The following is a 17,250-nucleotide window of genomic DNA, read 5'->3' on the forward strand; positions in this document are numbered from 1 at the left end:
TGTCTCCACTTTGCTATTAGGCATTATAAAAAAATAAACAAATCATTTGAAGTATCTGAAGTATGCCTAAACATTATTTAATTTTTGAATTGTAAAAATTCATTTTAAGAAATCTTGAAATATCTGCAGTTTGAAATCAGAGAGCTGAAAATCATATGTCAATAAACAAAACACAAAAAAACAGTACTGCAAACCAAACATTTTTTCTTATGAAAAATGAAAAAGAAACCTCATGATGCAAGTTAGCACTGAAATTTCAAGATTGGTATGAATTAATTCTTTCTAGAATTAATGCACTAACTACCTTTTCAAATGTTCATAAAATGAAGAGAAGAGATATTCTAATTGCTTAGGGTAGACCTTACCAGGAGCAGTTCCAGAGAAATGCATTTGCCAATAATGAACTAGAAACCTGCCAGTATTTACCACCAAGTTCCCCAGCTACACCAGAAGCCAAGAAAATATCTACTCCTTCTGCTGTGATCTGGATGTTTGTCTCACCCTTCTACACATGCATATGTTGAAATCCTAATGTCCAGTGTGACGGTCTTAGCAGGTGGAAGGCGCTTAGGTCAGGAGAGTGGAGCCCTCACAAATGGGTTAATGATCTCCAGAAGAGACCCCAGAGCTCTCCAGCCCCTCCCATCTGTGAAGAAAAGCAGCCATCTATGACTTGGAAGAGAGCCTTCAGGAGAATTCAACTCTGCTGGCACCCTGATGGCAGGCCAGAACTCCAGAACTCTGAGGAATAAATGTCTGTCGCTTAAACCACCCAGTCTACTTTGTTACAGAAGCCTGATTGGACTAAGACACCTCCCTTTAACACATCCAAATGGAGCTCAAAAGGTTTACAAAGGACACTGTAACAACACAAAAATAAAACAAGGCCTCATAAAGGTTCTCTTTGGAGACCGAAATACAAACAATGATGATCTTTACTGAATACAGGCTTCTGAAGCAGTGCAGATGCTGAAAAATCATCCTAAAGTTGCAGCAATATCTATGTAAACAAAACGAGATTCTAATACTCCAGCTAAAAAACAGTCAATTTAGAAGCAGTGCATTTTCTGAATGACTTTTCTAAAAGGCTTTGTTTACATGGGTAAAAACTAATTTTGGGGGGATGCCTGGGTGGCTCAGCGGTTGAGTGTCTGCCTTTGGCTCAGGGTGTGATGCCAGGGTCGGGGACCAAGTCCTGTATTGGGCTCCCTGAGAGGAGCCTGCTTCTCCCTCTGCCTGTGTCTCTGCCTCCCTCTCTGTGTCTCTCAGGAATAAATAAATAAAATATTTATTAAAAAGAGAAGGAAGGAAGGAAGGAAGGAAGGAAGGAAGGAAGGAAGGAAGGAAGGAAGGAAGGAAGGAAGAAAAGAAGAAGAAGAAGAAGAAGAAGAAGAAGAAGAAGAAGAAGAAGAAGAAGAAGAAGAAAGAAAGAAAGAAAGAAAGAAAGAAGAAGAAAGAAAGAAAGAAAGATGATTTTTAATAGGCAAGAAAGATTAATAGAAATCATTTCCCTTCCACTATATAAATGCTGAATCACATTTTATGACCTTATTAATATGGATTGACCACAACTTTAGAGCATCATGGTAAATATCTGTGCATACTTTAGTGACATAAAATTGAGGAATTTTGCAATAGAACCTAGTTTAAATGGCAGTTAGTTTGGGTTTGTTTGTTTTTTGTTTGTTTGTTTGCTTTTGACTATACATCAGACAGTAATACACAGGAATACTTTTTACTACCCATTACAATATTGCAATATTGCTCCTGGAAGATATACTGTTTTTGAAAATGAACTCATGGAGTAAATACCTCCAAGCAACTGAAACTTTAAAAAATTCCAGCTCTTCAAATGAGAAGACAGATCCATAGGTCAATATTTTCCAAACTATAGGTCACAACTTGTTTCTACGTGTTGTGATGGGTCATGAAAAATTTAATGGGGGGGAAAAAAAACAACCAAAAAGTAAGAGTCCATCTCAAGTAGCAAAGTAAGTTTCAGTAGGTATGGAGTATGACATAAAATGTTTTCTATGTTTTTATCAAAATCAGTTGAATCTGGAGGATGTGATGCTAAGTGATATAAGCCAAATACACAAAAGCAAATACTGTATGATCTCACTTTTATGTAAAATCTAAAAAAAGGAGAGATCATAGAACCAGAGAGTAGAATGGTGGTTTCCAATGGTGAGGAAAATGGGAAAATGGGGGTCAAAAGGTACAAACTTTCACTGATGTTGCATGGCGATTATAGCTAATAAATTTTCACTGTATACTTAAAATTTGCTAAGAGAATAGATCTTAAGTGTTCTTACTATGCATGTACACACACGCACACACAAACACACAAAAGTTAAGGTGGGGTGACAGATATGTTAATTAACTTGATTGCGGTAATTATTTCACAATGTATACATAAGTTATTATACACCTTAAAAATCACATTGCACAACCTGTACAACATGTAAATATATATATAATTTAAATTTGTCATTTCTACCTCAAAACATCTGGAAAAACAAATTAAAAAAATAATAACAATTTTAAAAACACAGTTCTAGGCCCGCCTTCTCAGGGCTCTGATACGAATGTTAAAATAGTATGCTCAAGTGAACACATCTTATCCATCTGATCCTTTTAGCACACCCCCTTTTACTACTTATTCCTAGTTCAAAGGAAATGCATAAATCTGTATTCACCACTCACTAACTGTGGTTCTAAATAGAAATAAATATAGTGGAATCTTTTATAAAAGTCGATGTTGCAACTTGGAAAGTATTTTCATAGAAAGATAACCTGCTCTGCAAAGTCAAGGTTACTCAGAGTTTGACTGAATTTTAGAAGTTGAGTCCACTGCCAAAACTAATGAGGCCTGAAATCCATCACAAGGTAGAAGGAAAAATACAAGGAGGGCGAAAAATATATTGAATACTAACCTGCAGGATTTAGTTTGAATTTATCATCAAAGAACAATGTTGTTCAAGACAGAATAAAAAGGCTTTTGAACCTTGAATTAGCTTCATCTTGCACCACAGAACTTATTCACTAAAAGCAAAACCCAGTTACTGGTATGTACTAACAGACGGTACCTGAGTGTCTCTGTAATGACTTCTCGATGCACTACTCTAAAGTGTCTGTGTGTGCACATGCGCACACACAGTAATGCTATCAGTGACTGCTTTCTTCTTCTAAATTTTCCGTATCTTCTACATTTTCACAACCAAGCAATTTTAAAAATAAAGTAAAAAAAAAAAAAAAAGGATTGACATTCTTCAATGTTCATGCTCCTGATAAGAATAAGGTAGATATAATATGGAGCTGTTTCCTTTAGTTAAAGCAACATCAGTGCCCTGGCTTAACTTATCTCTCCAAATTACTTTCTCAGTGTTGTTACTTACACTAACTTACTCATACATTTGATTGAATTTGGTAAAGTAGGTTAAATACAGATGAAAACTGCCTTCTATGGACTCCATATGTGTTTATAGGATGGATGAATGAATGTAGTCATATGTTGGATTCCTTTGTTCTTTCTTTCCTTTATTTTTAATAAACACAGTTTAAATGAGTATAAGATATAACTTTAAAAATGTATGTGCATCTATATTTACTTGTAATCTTTCTTTTTTATCTTTTTATTTTTTATTTTTATTTTTTTTACTTACAATCTTTCTGAAACTTGAGCAATGATAACTGATACAATCTTGGTTTCCACTATGTGTATAGGAAAAATAATTATTTGGAACAGTAAGATGTTTTTAAGAGCAAGGTGACTGAAATGTCTAACTTCCCCATCAGTTTTTCTTAATTTGCACAGACTCTTGGCTAAATTCATAAAAATTTCTAGAGTTCAGTTTTATCATATTTAAGCAAACCTATTAAGGTAAATTAGTTGTTACATATTGGATTCTTCTTTGTTCTCTTTATTTTTTCATAAACATGGCTTTGGTTTAAATTAGATGAAAGTATCTTAGAATCCTAAAGTAGACCAACTTAAATTAGTAAATGTCTATTGATCTCTAGATTTAAGATCCTATTATTTCAATTACAATGGTTCCTATTATATGGAAAACCACCAGGGATTTGGGTTTATTCATTTAATGCCAAGAGGGAGCAAGGTCTTCATACTTATATTTTCATGTTTTTAGTCCTCAGAAAAGAATCATTAATCATAATAAAATCTAATGGGATATTCTTCAACTGTGGTAAATATTTGTATGTGTATTTGTTTTATGTGTTATTCTGGTCTCTCCAGGTATTTTCTATTTGCTCTAAATTTCCCCAGGTGAATTTATACTGGGAAGTAGTGATAAAATATGGTTGATCAGTCATTTTGACTCCAGACATTCAGAGGAAAGCAAAACTAACAAAGCAAAAACAGAAAAAGTAAATATCAAGGAATTTCACAATAGCTTTTGATTTCTTTTTTTTTTTTTTTTTTAAAGATTTTATTTATTTATTCATGAGAGAGAGAGAGAGAGAGAGGCAGAGATACAGACAGAGGGAGAAGCAGGCTCCTCGCAGTGAGCCTGATGTGGGACTTGATCCCGGGATGGGGATCACACCCTGAACCAAAGGCAGATGCTCAACTGCTGAGCTACCCAGGTGTCCCAACTTTTGATTTCAATAATTCAGACACACCTCTGACATAATGGTCCCTATATCTTCCTTAAATCCTTCCAAGCAATAGGCTATGTGGCCGTGCCCTACAGAAACATAAAGTCAATTTTATGAAAAGACACATATGTCCTCTAGCAGGAAATATTCTGTTAGTGAACACTAGTTTAAATGGCCACTGTGTTAACTCCACAAACATTCCTGGAACACCCCTAATATAGCAGGTGCTGTTCTATATGCTAGAACAGAAGAACAGACATAGCCTCTGCCCTCGGAGAGCTGATAGCCCACAGGGAAACGAAAGGACATAAACAATATAACATGTTAGAAACCAAGGCAGGTGTATACATATGGTGTCACGAATGAACACAGAGTATTTCAACATCAGAGCCAGCAGTCATGCAGTTGAGCATTTTGTCATGAACTTCCTTTCTCAGTGTCTGGTACCTCTGTACTAGCTGCTCAGTCAATGTTACTTATTTCTATCTTCTATTCCCAAGTAGTTCTCCACAAAATAAAAACAACTACTGCAGGGAACATCCAGAGAAATTTAATGAAAACTTTTGCTATTTATCAGTCCCCCATCATGACAAATTTTTCTTTGTTTGCAACATCTCACTTTGCAATCCCAGCTTTCTTGGTAGCGTATTAACAAAGACTATCCCAAGGTTGCTAAGTTTGTTCAAGGAACAACATTAGTACCCAAGCCTTGGTTTATCATACCATTGAGAGGTCAATTTAAAAAATTACCCCGCTAAGCCAAGACAGTCAGTCTTCCCTCAGTTGATACATACATCTTGTCATTCCTCTTTGTACTCACCCCTTGTTCTTTTGTTGTTTTTCCTGAAAATTTTCATAAATTTAGCAAGATCACTTGGATGTTTTGACTCAAGCAGGTGAATATATCTTTAAAGTCATAATTAAATTACTATATACTTGCTACTAATAGTAAAAGGTATGTGAATGTCCATGAAGTCAAATAATACCAGGCACTCTTATGTCAGGAAAATAGACATTCTTTGTCTTGAAACATAAAATATCCACTTAGAATAATGTCCATTGCCCTATTAATGGGAACTAGCATGTGTTAGGAACAGACAATTTTGTCGCTCTGAGACAGGTTCAACCAACTTTCCTCCTTGCCCACCCCTCACTCCCGAGCAAGCTTCCAAGGTTCTATGATTCAACCAGCATTCTGGACGGCCAAGTAAGAATCTCACAAGTCTGAATCCAAACATAACCACAAGCATGCAAAGCTGGCAAGACAAAGTGAAACAAAACAAAAGCAAGGCTAGCTGTGGAAATGACAACAGCAGTTTCAGGAGCAAAGAGCAAAGTGACAGTACTAACCTGAGGAAATATCTATTTGGCTCATCTTGGTCTGAGTGATGTTGATGTGAACACCGACTTTGCTTTCAGTGAGGTAAATCTCCACATTGCCCAAATTCTCTGCAAACTGACTGAAAAGCAGGAGGCCGTTTGGGTTCCAAGTCCTGAACTGGAAACTGACCGAAAACAGGTCCTGGTTAAGCCGTCCTGGCACCTCCAGGTAACTGGTAGCATTGAAAAAGACAGGCACGGTGTAGGGCTCCACACATGAGAAACTCAAATTTCCCTGTAAAAAAAAAAAAAAAAAAAGGTGTGTGTGCTTTAAGACAAGTACAATCAGAGCTGCAGCTCTACGAATGTTAAAGCAGGCCCTAAGCTCATGCCAAACTCTCACACGCAGGAGCACGATTTGGGTTCAGCAACCAGATACCAAGCATCATTCTCCTTGGAGTGTATGTCTAACAGGGTTCAGCAGCTGGTTGTCAGGATGACAGATCTAACCAGAACCATCTATCATGGATCAACAGACAGTCTGATGGGATGAAATGTGTCCCTGTGTTGGGGGCATGAGTGTGGGCCACTGGACTTTGTAAAAAGGGCAGAAAGCTGCTGCTCCCTCCCCTGTTACTGATGTTGCATCAGCCAAGGAGGAGATACCTGTCCTTTTCTGGATGGCCTGTGTCAAGTGTTTGTTCGTTTATTACTAGTTCCAGTAGGAATTATAGTCATTTGGTTGTTATGTATTATTTGATATTATGGGACAAATATTCTTGGTTTTTAATCCCATACCTAATATATATTAATTAATATTAACTATACAGCATCAGCATAACTGTGATTTCAGATTATTTTGTGTTAATTGTAATGATAATACAATTATTTGTATTAACTAAAGTACTCCTTTCCTCTTACACTCCCTCTACTTCGTATGAAGAAATTTGATTTGCCATTCACATACACTAAATCTTGCATTCTGGTGTTTAAGTCCTTTCCCTTTTAAAGGTCTGAAAATCGAGAGGCAGGGCCAGATGGTGGGGAGTAGGGTCCCCAAGTCACCTGTTCCCACTAGCTCACCTAGGTAACTTGCAAACCAGCCTAAACACCTATGAATTCGACCTGAGATTTAAAGAAATAATAGCTGGAAGGCTACAGAGAGAAGGGTTTGCACTTCTAACAAGGTAGGGAGATGGAGAATAAATAAATAAGACTTTGGCTTCTAACAAGGTAGGGAGATGGAGAATAAATAAATAAGAAAGAATCCATTGGGAGAGGGGCCCCCTCGAGGAGCCAGGCTAAGGAGGGAGGCAAGAGCCCTCGGGACAGGAAAGCGCAGCCCCCGAGATGCAGGAACTTTAAAAATCTACCCCAGATTCTTCCCAGATGGAAAGACGCTTAGCAGGGAGCTCGGGCAGGATCCCAGGAGGGGCAGAGGAGCCCCCAGGTTCCCGGGGTCACTAATAGAGGAGGTGCACCCAGGAGAGAGTGCACCACATCCCGTGGCCAAGCTCCCTAAGGGGGTGGGGCACCCCGGGAGCAGCTTGGGCTGTGCAGGCCCCGGAGCCCAGGGCGCCGGGGGACACAGCCCAGGATCTGGTGCTCCCCTTGGGACAGGTGGAGGCTGGGAAGGCCCAGGACAGCAAGGATTCTCCTGCCTCTGGGGTCCCCCAACTGTGCAGGTCAGCACCCCTGCCCCCCGGAGCATCCAGACCCCTGCGGACTGAGCTGCGGTAGTCACTGCGGGAGCTGACTCCAGGGCTGGACAGCTGGCGGCCACCAGTGTGGTTGTCCCTCCTGGTGTCACCTTGTACGTGGGACTGAGCAGGGATCTCACAGGATAAACAGCTCCCACTGAGCTGTGCACCTGACAGGGGGCGGGACAGCTCCCCCAGGTGCACACACCTGAGTGGACCAAGCAGCGCTGGAAGCTCCAGGACCGAGAGGAAATCGAGGGAATATAGTATATAGAACTAAAGGGTGCCCCTCTTTTTACATTTTTTCTTCCTTTTTCCATTACAACTCCTTTTTCTATCAGACTAAAAATTTCCAATATTTTTTCTTTTTCCCACCTTAACTACAATATTTTATAGCTCTTCATTTTTAAGGTTTTTCCTTTTTGAGTTTCATATTTCTACAATTACTTGTCTTAGATATATTTTTCACTTCTGGATTCCCTTCAATGTATTCAATTTAATTTTCGGAGATACACGAGATACGAGATTGGGGTTTTTGTTTGGGGTTTTTGTTTCTCTGCCTCATTTTGTTCTGCAAGGACGGGAGTTAATACCTCCTAAAACGTGACCAGCATGGACCCAGACCCAAGTGGTATGCCATGCTGGTTCATTCTGTGAGATTATATTCTCTCTTCCTTCCCATTCTTCCCCCCTCTTTTATCTTGTTTATGTTTGGTGGTCAATGTTGGGGCTTTCAAAAATATTGCTAGTTTATATAAGTTTGGGATTGAGCATTTTCAAACATACAGAACTTAATACACTCAGAAGCAAGAGAATCACCCTGAGGACCCTCAGGTAGACTACATTCTCCTCCACTACCATGTCTTCACCAGCACCATCTCCCAGTTACCCCACCACACTTTTTTTTTTCCTTTTTTCTCTTTTCTGCTTTACTTTTTTTCTTTTTCTTTTTCTTTTTCTTTTTCTTTTTCTTTTCTTCTTCTTTGGGGTTTTGGCCTTTAATTTTTTACTACTTTGTTTTAAAATCTGTATCTCACTTTAGTGGTCCTTTTGTTTTATTTTGTTCTGATCTTCTTTTTCATTGATTGGTCTCTGACCTTGTTGGAATCACCTACAGTGGATTTTATTTAGGTCGTGATTGATATTTTTGACTCAGCCTGCTCATACAGCCACTCTGCACTGGACAGAATAACTAGAAAAAGAATTCACCACAAAAGAAAGAATCAGAAATAGTGCTCTCTGCCACAGAGTTACACAATATGGATTTCAATTCCACGTCAGAAAGCCAATTCAGAAGCACAATTATAAAGCTACTGGTGGCTCTAAAAAAAAGGATAAAGGACTCTAGAGACTTTGTTACTACAGAATTGAGATGTAATCAGGCCAAAATTAAAAATAAAGGAGATGCAATCCAAACTGGATGTCCTAACGACAAGGAATAATGAGGTGGAAGAAACAGTGAGCGACATAGAAGACAAGTTGATGGTAAGGAAGGAAGCTTAGGAAAAAAGAGAAAAACAATTAAGAGACCATGAGGAAAGGCTAAGGGAAATAAATGACAGCCTCAGAAGAAATAATTTATGTATAATTGGAGTTACATAAGACGCTGAGTGGGAGAGAGAGCCACAAAGTATATTTAAACAATTCATAGCTGAGAACGTCCCTAATTTAGAGAGGGAAACAGGCATTCAGATCCAGGCGATAGAGGGGTCCCCCCAACAATCAATAAAAACTGTTCAACACCTTGACATTTAATAGTGAAACTTGCAAATTCCACAGATAAAGATAAAATCCTTAAAGCAGTGAGAGACAAGAGATTCTTAACTTATATAGGGAGAAATATTAGATTAACAGCAAACCTCTCCACAGAGACCTGGCAGGTCAGAAAGGGTTGGCAGGATATATTCAGGGTCCTAAATGAGAAGAACATGCAGCCAAAATACTTTATCCAGCAAGGCTCTCATTCCGAATAGAAGGAGAGATAAAGGGTTTCCAAGATGGGCAGAAACTGAAAGAATATGTGACCACGAAGCCAGCTCTGCAAGAAATATTAAGGGGGACCCTATAAAAAAGAGGAAGCCCACAGAAATAATCCACAAAAACAAGGACTGAATAGATATTATGATGACATTGAATTCATATCTTTCAATAGTTACTCTGAACATGAATGGACTAAATGATCCCATCAAAAGACGCAAGGTATCAGACTGGATAAAAAGCAAGACCCATCTATTTGCTGTCTACAAGAGACTCATTCTGGATCTAAGGACACCTACAGCCTGAAAATAAAAGGTTGGAGAACCATTTACCATTCAAATGGTCCTCAAAAGAAAACTGGGGTAGCAATCCTCATATCAGGTAAAGTATCCCAGACCGTAGTAAGAGATGAAGAAGGACACTATATCATACTTAAAGGGTCTACCCAACAAGAAGACCTAACAATCATGAATATTTATGCTCCTAATGTGGGATCTGCAAAGAATAAAATCAATTAATAACCTAAGTAAGGAGATATTTAGATAATAATACACTAATACTGGGAGACTTCAACACGGCACTTTCTGTAAATGACAGATTTTCTAAGTACAACATCACCAAAGAAACAAAAGCCTTAAATGTTACACTGGAAAAGACGGATTTCACAGATATATACAGAACTTTCCATCCAAATGCAACTAAATACACATTCTTCTCAAGTGCACATGGAACATTCTCCAGAATAGACTGCATACTGGGTCACAAATCAGGTCTCACCTGATAACAAAAGATTGGGATTGTCCCCTGAATATTTTCAGTCCACAGTACTTTGAAGCTAGAACTTAATCACAAGGAGAAATTTGGAAAAAACCTCAAACACATGGGGGTTCAAGAGCATCCTCCAAAGACGAATGGGTAAACCAGGAAATTAGAGAAGAATTAAAAGGATTCATGGAAACTAATGAAAATGAAGACACAACCATTCAAAATCTTTGGGATACAGAAAAAGCAGTCCTAAGAGGGAAATACATTTCAATACATGCCTCCCCGCAAAATTGGAAAAAAAAATGCACAAGCTAACCTTGCACCTAAAGGAATTGGAGAAAGAAGAGCAATTAAAACCTACACCAGGCAGCAAAAGGGAGATAATAAAAATTCAAGCAGAACTCAATGGAATACAGACCAGAAGAACTGTAGAACAGATCAACAAACCAGTTGTTTCTTTGAAAGAATTAATAAGATAGATAAACCACTCGCCAGACTTATTAAAAAGAAAAAAATACTCAAATTAATAAAATCATGGATGAAAGAGGAGAGATCACAACCAATACCAAGGAAATACAAAGGATTTTAAAAACATATTTTGAGCAGCTATACGCCAATAAATTAGGCAACCTAGAAGAAACGGATGCATGTCTGGAAAACCACAAATTACCAAAATTGGAACAGAAAGAAATAGAAAACCTGAGCAGGCCAATAGCCAGTGAGGAAATTGAAGCAGTTATCAAAAACTTCCCAACACAAAAAAGTCCAGGGCCAGATGGCTTCCCAGGGGAATTCCATCAAACATTTAAAGAAGAAATAATACCTATTCTACTAAAGCTTTTCCGAAGGATAAAAAGGGATGGAGTACTTCCAAACTCATTTTATGAGGCCAGAATCACCTTGATTCCAAAACCAGACAAAGACCCACCCAAAAGGAGAATTATAGACCAACATCCCTGATGAACATAGGGACGCAAAAATTCTCAACAAGATATGAGCCAATAGGATCAAACAATACATTAAGAAGATTATTCACCATGGCCAAGTGGGATTTATCCCCGGGATGGATGCAAGGCTGCTTCAACACTCATAAAGCAAATCAACGTGATTGATCACATCAACAAGAGAAAAAACAAGAACCAGATGATCCTCTCAATAGATGCAGAGAAAACATTTGATTTGAAAATACAGTATTCATTCCGGATCAAAACTCTTCAGAGTGTAGGGATAGAGGGAACATTCCTCAGTATCTTAAAAGCCATCTATGAAAAGTCCACAGCAAATATCATTATCAATGGGGAAAAACTGAGAGCCTTACCCTAAGATCAGGAACAAGACAGGGATGTCCACTCTCAACACTGCTATTCAACATAGTACTAGAAGTCTTAGCCTCAGCAAGCAGGCAACAAAAAGAAATAAATGGCATTCAAATTGGCAAAGAATTAGACAAAACTTCTCTCTTTGTAGATGACATGATACTGTACATAGAAAACCCAAAAGACTCCATCTCGAGATTCCTAAAAACCATACAGCAATTCAGCAGTGTGGCAGGATACAAAATCAATGCCCAGAAATCAGTGGCATTTCTCTACACTAACAATGAGACTGAAGAAAGAGAAATTAAGGAGTCAACCCCATTTACAACTGCACCCAAAAGCATAAGATACTTAGGAATAAACCTAACCAAAGAGGTAAAGGACTTGTACCCTAAAAACTACAGGACACTTCTGAAATAAATTGAGGAAGACACAAAGAGATGGAAAAATATTCCATGCTCATGGATTGAAAGAATTAATATTGTGAAAATGTCAATGTTACCCAGGGCAATATACACGTTTAATGCAATCCCTATCAAAATACCACGGACTTTCTTCAGAGAGCAGGAACAAATAATCTTAAGATTTGTGTGGAATAGAAAAGACCTTGAATAGCCAGAGGAATTTTGAAAAAGCTGGGGGCATCACAATGCCAGATTTCAGGTTGTACTACAAAGCTGTGATCATCAAACAGTGTGGTACTGGCACAAAAGCAGACACAATGGAACAGAATGGAGAATCCAGAAGTGGGCCCTCAACTCTATGGTCAACTAATATTCAACAAAGCAGGAAAGACTATCCACTGGAAAAAAGATAAGTCTCTTCAGTAAATGGTGCTGGGAAAATTGGACAGTCATGTGCAGAAGAACGAAACTAGACCACTCTCTTGCACCATACACAAAGATAAACTCAAAATGGATGAAAGATCTAAATGTGAGACAAGATTCCATCAAAATCCTAGAGGAGAACACAGGCAACACCTTTTTTTTTAAATTGGCCACAGTAACTTTTTGCAAGATACAGCTATAAAGGCATAGGAAACAAAAGCAAAAATAAACTACTGGGACTTAATCAGGATAAAAAGCTTCTGCGCAGTGAAGGATACAGTCAACAAAACTAAAAGACAATCGTCAGAATGGGAGAAGATATTTGCAAATGACCCGTCAGATAAAGGGCTAGTATCCAAGATCTATAAAGAACTTATTAAACTCAACACCCAAGAAAAAAATGATCCAATCATGAAATGGGCAAAAGAATGAACAGAAATTTCACCAAAGAATACACAGACATGGCCAACAAGCACATGAAAAAATGTTCCACTTCACTTGCCATCGGGGAAACACAAATCAAAACCACAATGAGATACCTCCTCATACCAGTGAGAATGGGGAAAATTAACAAGAAAGGAAACAATAAATGTCGGAGAGGATGTGGAGAATGGGGAACGCTCTTGCACTGTTGGTGGAAATGTGAACTGGTGCAGCCACTCTGGAAAACTGTGTGGAGGTTCCTCAAAGAGTTAAGAATAGAGCTACCCTACAACCCAGCAGTTGCACTACTGGGTATTTACCCCAAAGATTATATGCAGTGAAAAACCAAGACACCTGCACTCCAATGTTTCTAGCAGCAATGCCCACAGTAGTCCAACTCTGGAAGGAGACTCAGTGTCTATCGACAGATGAATGGATAAAGAAGATGTGGTCTCTGTATACAATGGGATATTCCTCAGCCATTATAAATGACAAATACCCACTGTTTGGAGAAGGACAATCATCATATGGTTTCACTCATATGTGGAATATAAGAAATAGTGAAAGGGATTATAAGGGAAAGGAGGGAAAATGAATGGAAAAATTAGAGAGCGTGACAAAACATGAGGGACTCCTAACTCTGGGAAACAAACAAGGGGAAGTGGAAGTGGGCAGGGGGATGGGGTAACTGGGTGACAGGCACTGAGGAGCACACTTGATGGGATGAGCGCTGGGTGTTTATACTGTATGTTAGCAAATTGAATTTCAATTTAAAAAAAAAATGGGAAAAAAGGTTCTGAAAATCTACGTTTGCTTCCAACTTCTTTTATCCCACCGTAATATTCTGAGGAATATAATTTGATGACATTTCCATCTGGTCCTTCAATTATTTATTTATTTCACAATAACGCACCACCACGATATCTAGCTTTATAGTGATCATTCTTCCATTTCAGCACATTGACCATTATATCTATAATAGAATTATAGGGTGTCCCTCTGAATTAATATTCAAACTAAATTTGCACTGTAGCTTCACAGATAACAATTTTTAACTGCTTACTTTTACTAATGAAAAGAACTGCCTTTGCCTAATAATTGAGATGTTATAACTGATCAGATACCCATGTTGTGGGGAATGTCTCCCAACAAAATTAAATGGCCTTTCTGCGTAAAGGTGATGACTCAGAAGTCAAGATCGTGAGGTACTAGAGGACGTCATGAAGCAGACATGACTGCCAAGTAACCCATGAGCAGGACTCAGAGTTTGGAGGTTCCTCCCCTGTCCTGGGAAGGTATAGTCTATCTGCCTTCCCCATCCCCGGAGGCTGCACCAAGGATACAGTCTGGAGACAGAGACATGGTGTTGAGGCTATCCAACCTGGGTACTCAACTGGTTAAGGCCTCCTCTAACCATAACTGAATCTGGTTAAGACTTCTATATAAACTTTTAAGATTTGGCATGCAGGTGCAGAGACCTACTCATCTTGTGGCTGCCCAAGACAAGCCTAAAAGTGCCCTTGCTTATTAAACCTGCCACCTATCAATATGGGGTGATCTGTCTCTTTCTTCTGTCTCGTCCTGCCTTCTGCATCCAGGGGCTGTTTGCAGATGACACCCAGAAAGCTTTCCAGGAAGTTGTGAACCAGTATTAGGGAATGAGTAGGTCCAGGGTGAGTGCTGAGTCAATTTCACTGAAATATCACCACCTGACATCTTTGAAAGCAAATTTCCTTCATAAATATTCATCCTTTTAGAGTTGCTTACTTGTCTCTATCCTGCCTAAAACTTTAACATGTACATTTATTTTTGTTTAAAAGTTTATTCTATGTCTGCTCACTCTATTTCAACAAATATAATTATAGATAACTTATGCTTTACTAAATATCTTTGTTATTGAAGTTAAAATAGCATTTATAATGATGATATATTTTGTAGTTAAAGCTGCTCCAGGAATGAGTCTCCATAGTAAAATCTTTTTTGGTTTAGATGTCTAATGAATAAATCTCAGGACCAACTGGGAGGTTCGGGCAGAAATAACACTTCACGTCTTCTTAAAGGTGCAAAATAGAGAGAAAGTTTTCAGATGATTTGGATTCTGTACCTTTTTATCTTAAGCAATGCCTTCCGAGGGGGAAAAAAAGGAGCCTGGTACCATTTTATCCAAAGCTTAAAAGAGCATATGTATTAATACTGCTCTAGGTAAGAAAATCATAGCATGTAAGGAAACCATGATTTTGGGGGTCACATACTGTAAACGCCCATTCAGTCATCTTGGAAAGTTATTTCTAGGCAAAATCTCAGGTTTTTTTTTTCATCTATAATATGTGTATGATAACATCTCTACTCATCTTGTAGTACTATTCTCAGACTATCATAAAAGTAACATTCCTAGCACAGTGTCTGCTGCCTTTAAGTGGAACTACTATTTTTCTCTATAGTCAATACATTTTATGAGATAATTTCAAAGTTCAACTTTTTACTCAGTATAAATTATTAGTTTTGAAAAAGAATTATTGAAAAAAAATTCATATTAAATTATTTTATAATAATAATAATTTTCATACCCAACCTGAACTCCTGTTTATTCATGAGGGGATTTTTTTTAATGATTTTATTTATTTATTTGAGACAGAGAGAGCATAAGCAGGAGGAGCAGCAGAGGGAGAGGGAGAAGGAGACTCCCCACTGAGCTGGGAGCTGGATGTGGGACTCAATCCCAGGACCCCGGGATCACGACCTGAGCTAGAGGCAGATGCTTCACCAACTGAGCCACCCAGGTGCCACCAAGAGGGGATTTCTATTTGTCCAATCATTTTGTGAAAACCGCAGGCTCAAATGTGAGGCAACAGATCATCAGAGCTCTTTTGGAATACAGTGTAAGCACTCATAACATTGTCTGCTGCCAGTGGCTCTCAAATGCGTGGGTCTCTGCAATCCTAGACTCTCCCAAATAACACTTGCAGGTTGAAATTAACTCCTGTTCTTGCAGAAACATAGGGAACACATACTAGATATTTCAGCTGATATCTTTCAGTGATCCTAAGAAGTGTCCTGGGGAGGCAGGTATGCTAGAGCATTCTTCAATCTTTGCTCTCCTCCTTGAAATAAGTTAAACCTGGAAAAGACTCACTGCGGAGCTAGAAGAAGATCACTATTAGGTTCTATGTCACAGATTTCACTGTCCAGGGGCAGTCAATCCTTATTTAACTGCCTATACTTAGTATGGTTAAGGCTCTCACAAAAAAGTATATTTATTTACTTACCTGGATGAATTATCTTTGGAAATATGGAAATGAATATGTTAAAGTCTCTGGCTGTCACACTTTTAAAATACTGAATTAAATCATAGACAAGAAATGGAAAGCCATATATGATAAGACATCTGGAAATGATAATGCCAACTTACCGGCTGCTGAACGGCTGGGACAAAGGGCAAGACCAAGGTATGCCTGTCCCTCTGATGTGGGGAATCCAGAAACACTGGGTCAAAATCCTTTGCCCCATCTATGTAAACCTTACCATCTACTGCAGGCTAATTTAATTAAAAAAACATCATTTATTCTCAGAGTATATCCACTATCTAGACTTTTGTAGATAATTCTAAAGTTATTTTTACGTTGTTGAGCCCAATACAAGTATGATGGCAAATGCTATGATGCTGTTGTTTAACACTCCAGCAAAACAAAGCTTCTTTGATTTTTCTATGAATGACTATTTTGGAGTGAATGATCTTACCACATTTGAGGGCTCTAGTTTCTTCCTTCTTGCAAGATCAGTTATGTTGATGCCATTGTAATTAATGCTCTCCATGCAGCCTTTGAAGTTCTTTCTACTGCTGGAACTTGGCTTCCCAGAGAAAGGTATGCCTCCAAAGGTTATCTTTGAGAAAAGAAAAAAATGTAAACATTCACACTGTATTTGACTTAATAAAATATTCACAATAAATTAGACTTAATAATTAACAAAACTGCTTATACAACCAAGCTCTCTATACTTCTCCCAGAATATACAGACATTTTTTTCTGCCTTCCAAATCTGTTGCATATTAAATTAAATTGTTCTAGATGTGCGTAACAGTATCATTCCAGCAATTAGATTATAACTTTAACAAGAAAATAGCAATAATCTCTTGTATTGTAACCACTCAAAAGGTATTTAATTTTCCTGAAATGTTTCAAAATATTTTATATAGCAACCTTCTTTTATTAAGTAATATTAAAAACACATTTTTATGTTTATCCTCCATAGACATACTAATGAATGTTTCTGGGCATCATGAGATAACCAGCACTGATATAATAT

At 38.1% G+C, this 17,250-nt stretch overlaps 1 protein-coding gene across 1 annotated transcript in view; it reads right to left on the bottom strand.

Moving 5' to 3' along the window:
• The window catches only part of CNTNAP2 (contactin associated protein 2), a 2,034,882-nt gene that overhangs the window by 1,131,611 nt on the left and 886,021 nt on the right, over positions 1–17,250 (bottom strand). The window contains exons 7-8 of the mRNA XM_038559273.1: positions 16,684–16,827; positions 5,968–6,232 (exon numbers count right to left, since the gene is read on the bottom strand). Coding sequence (XP_038415201.1) covers positions 5,968–6,232; positions 16,684–16,827 — 409 coding nt within the window. The remainder of the gene's footprint in view (positions 1–5,967; positions 6,233–16,683; positions 16,828–17,250) is intronic.

The sequence above is a fragment of the Canis lupus genome, chromosome 16 (genome assembly GCF_011100685.1).
Source record: "Canis lupus familiaris isolate Mischka breed German Shepherd chromosome 16, alternate assembly UU_Cfam_GSD_1.0, whole genome shotgun sequence".
Taxonomy (NCBI): Eukaryota; Metazoa; Chordata; class Mammalia; order Carnivora; family Canidae; genus Canis; species Canis lupus.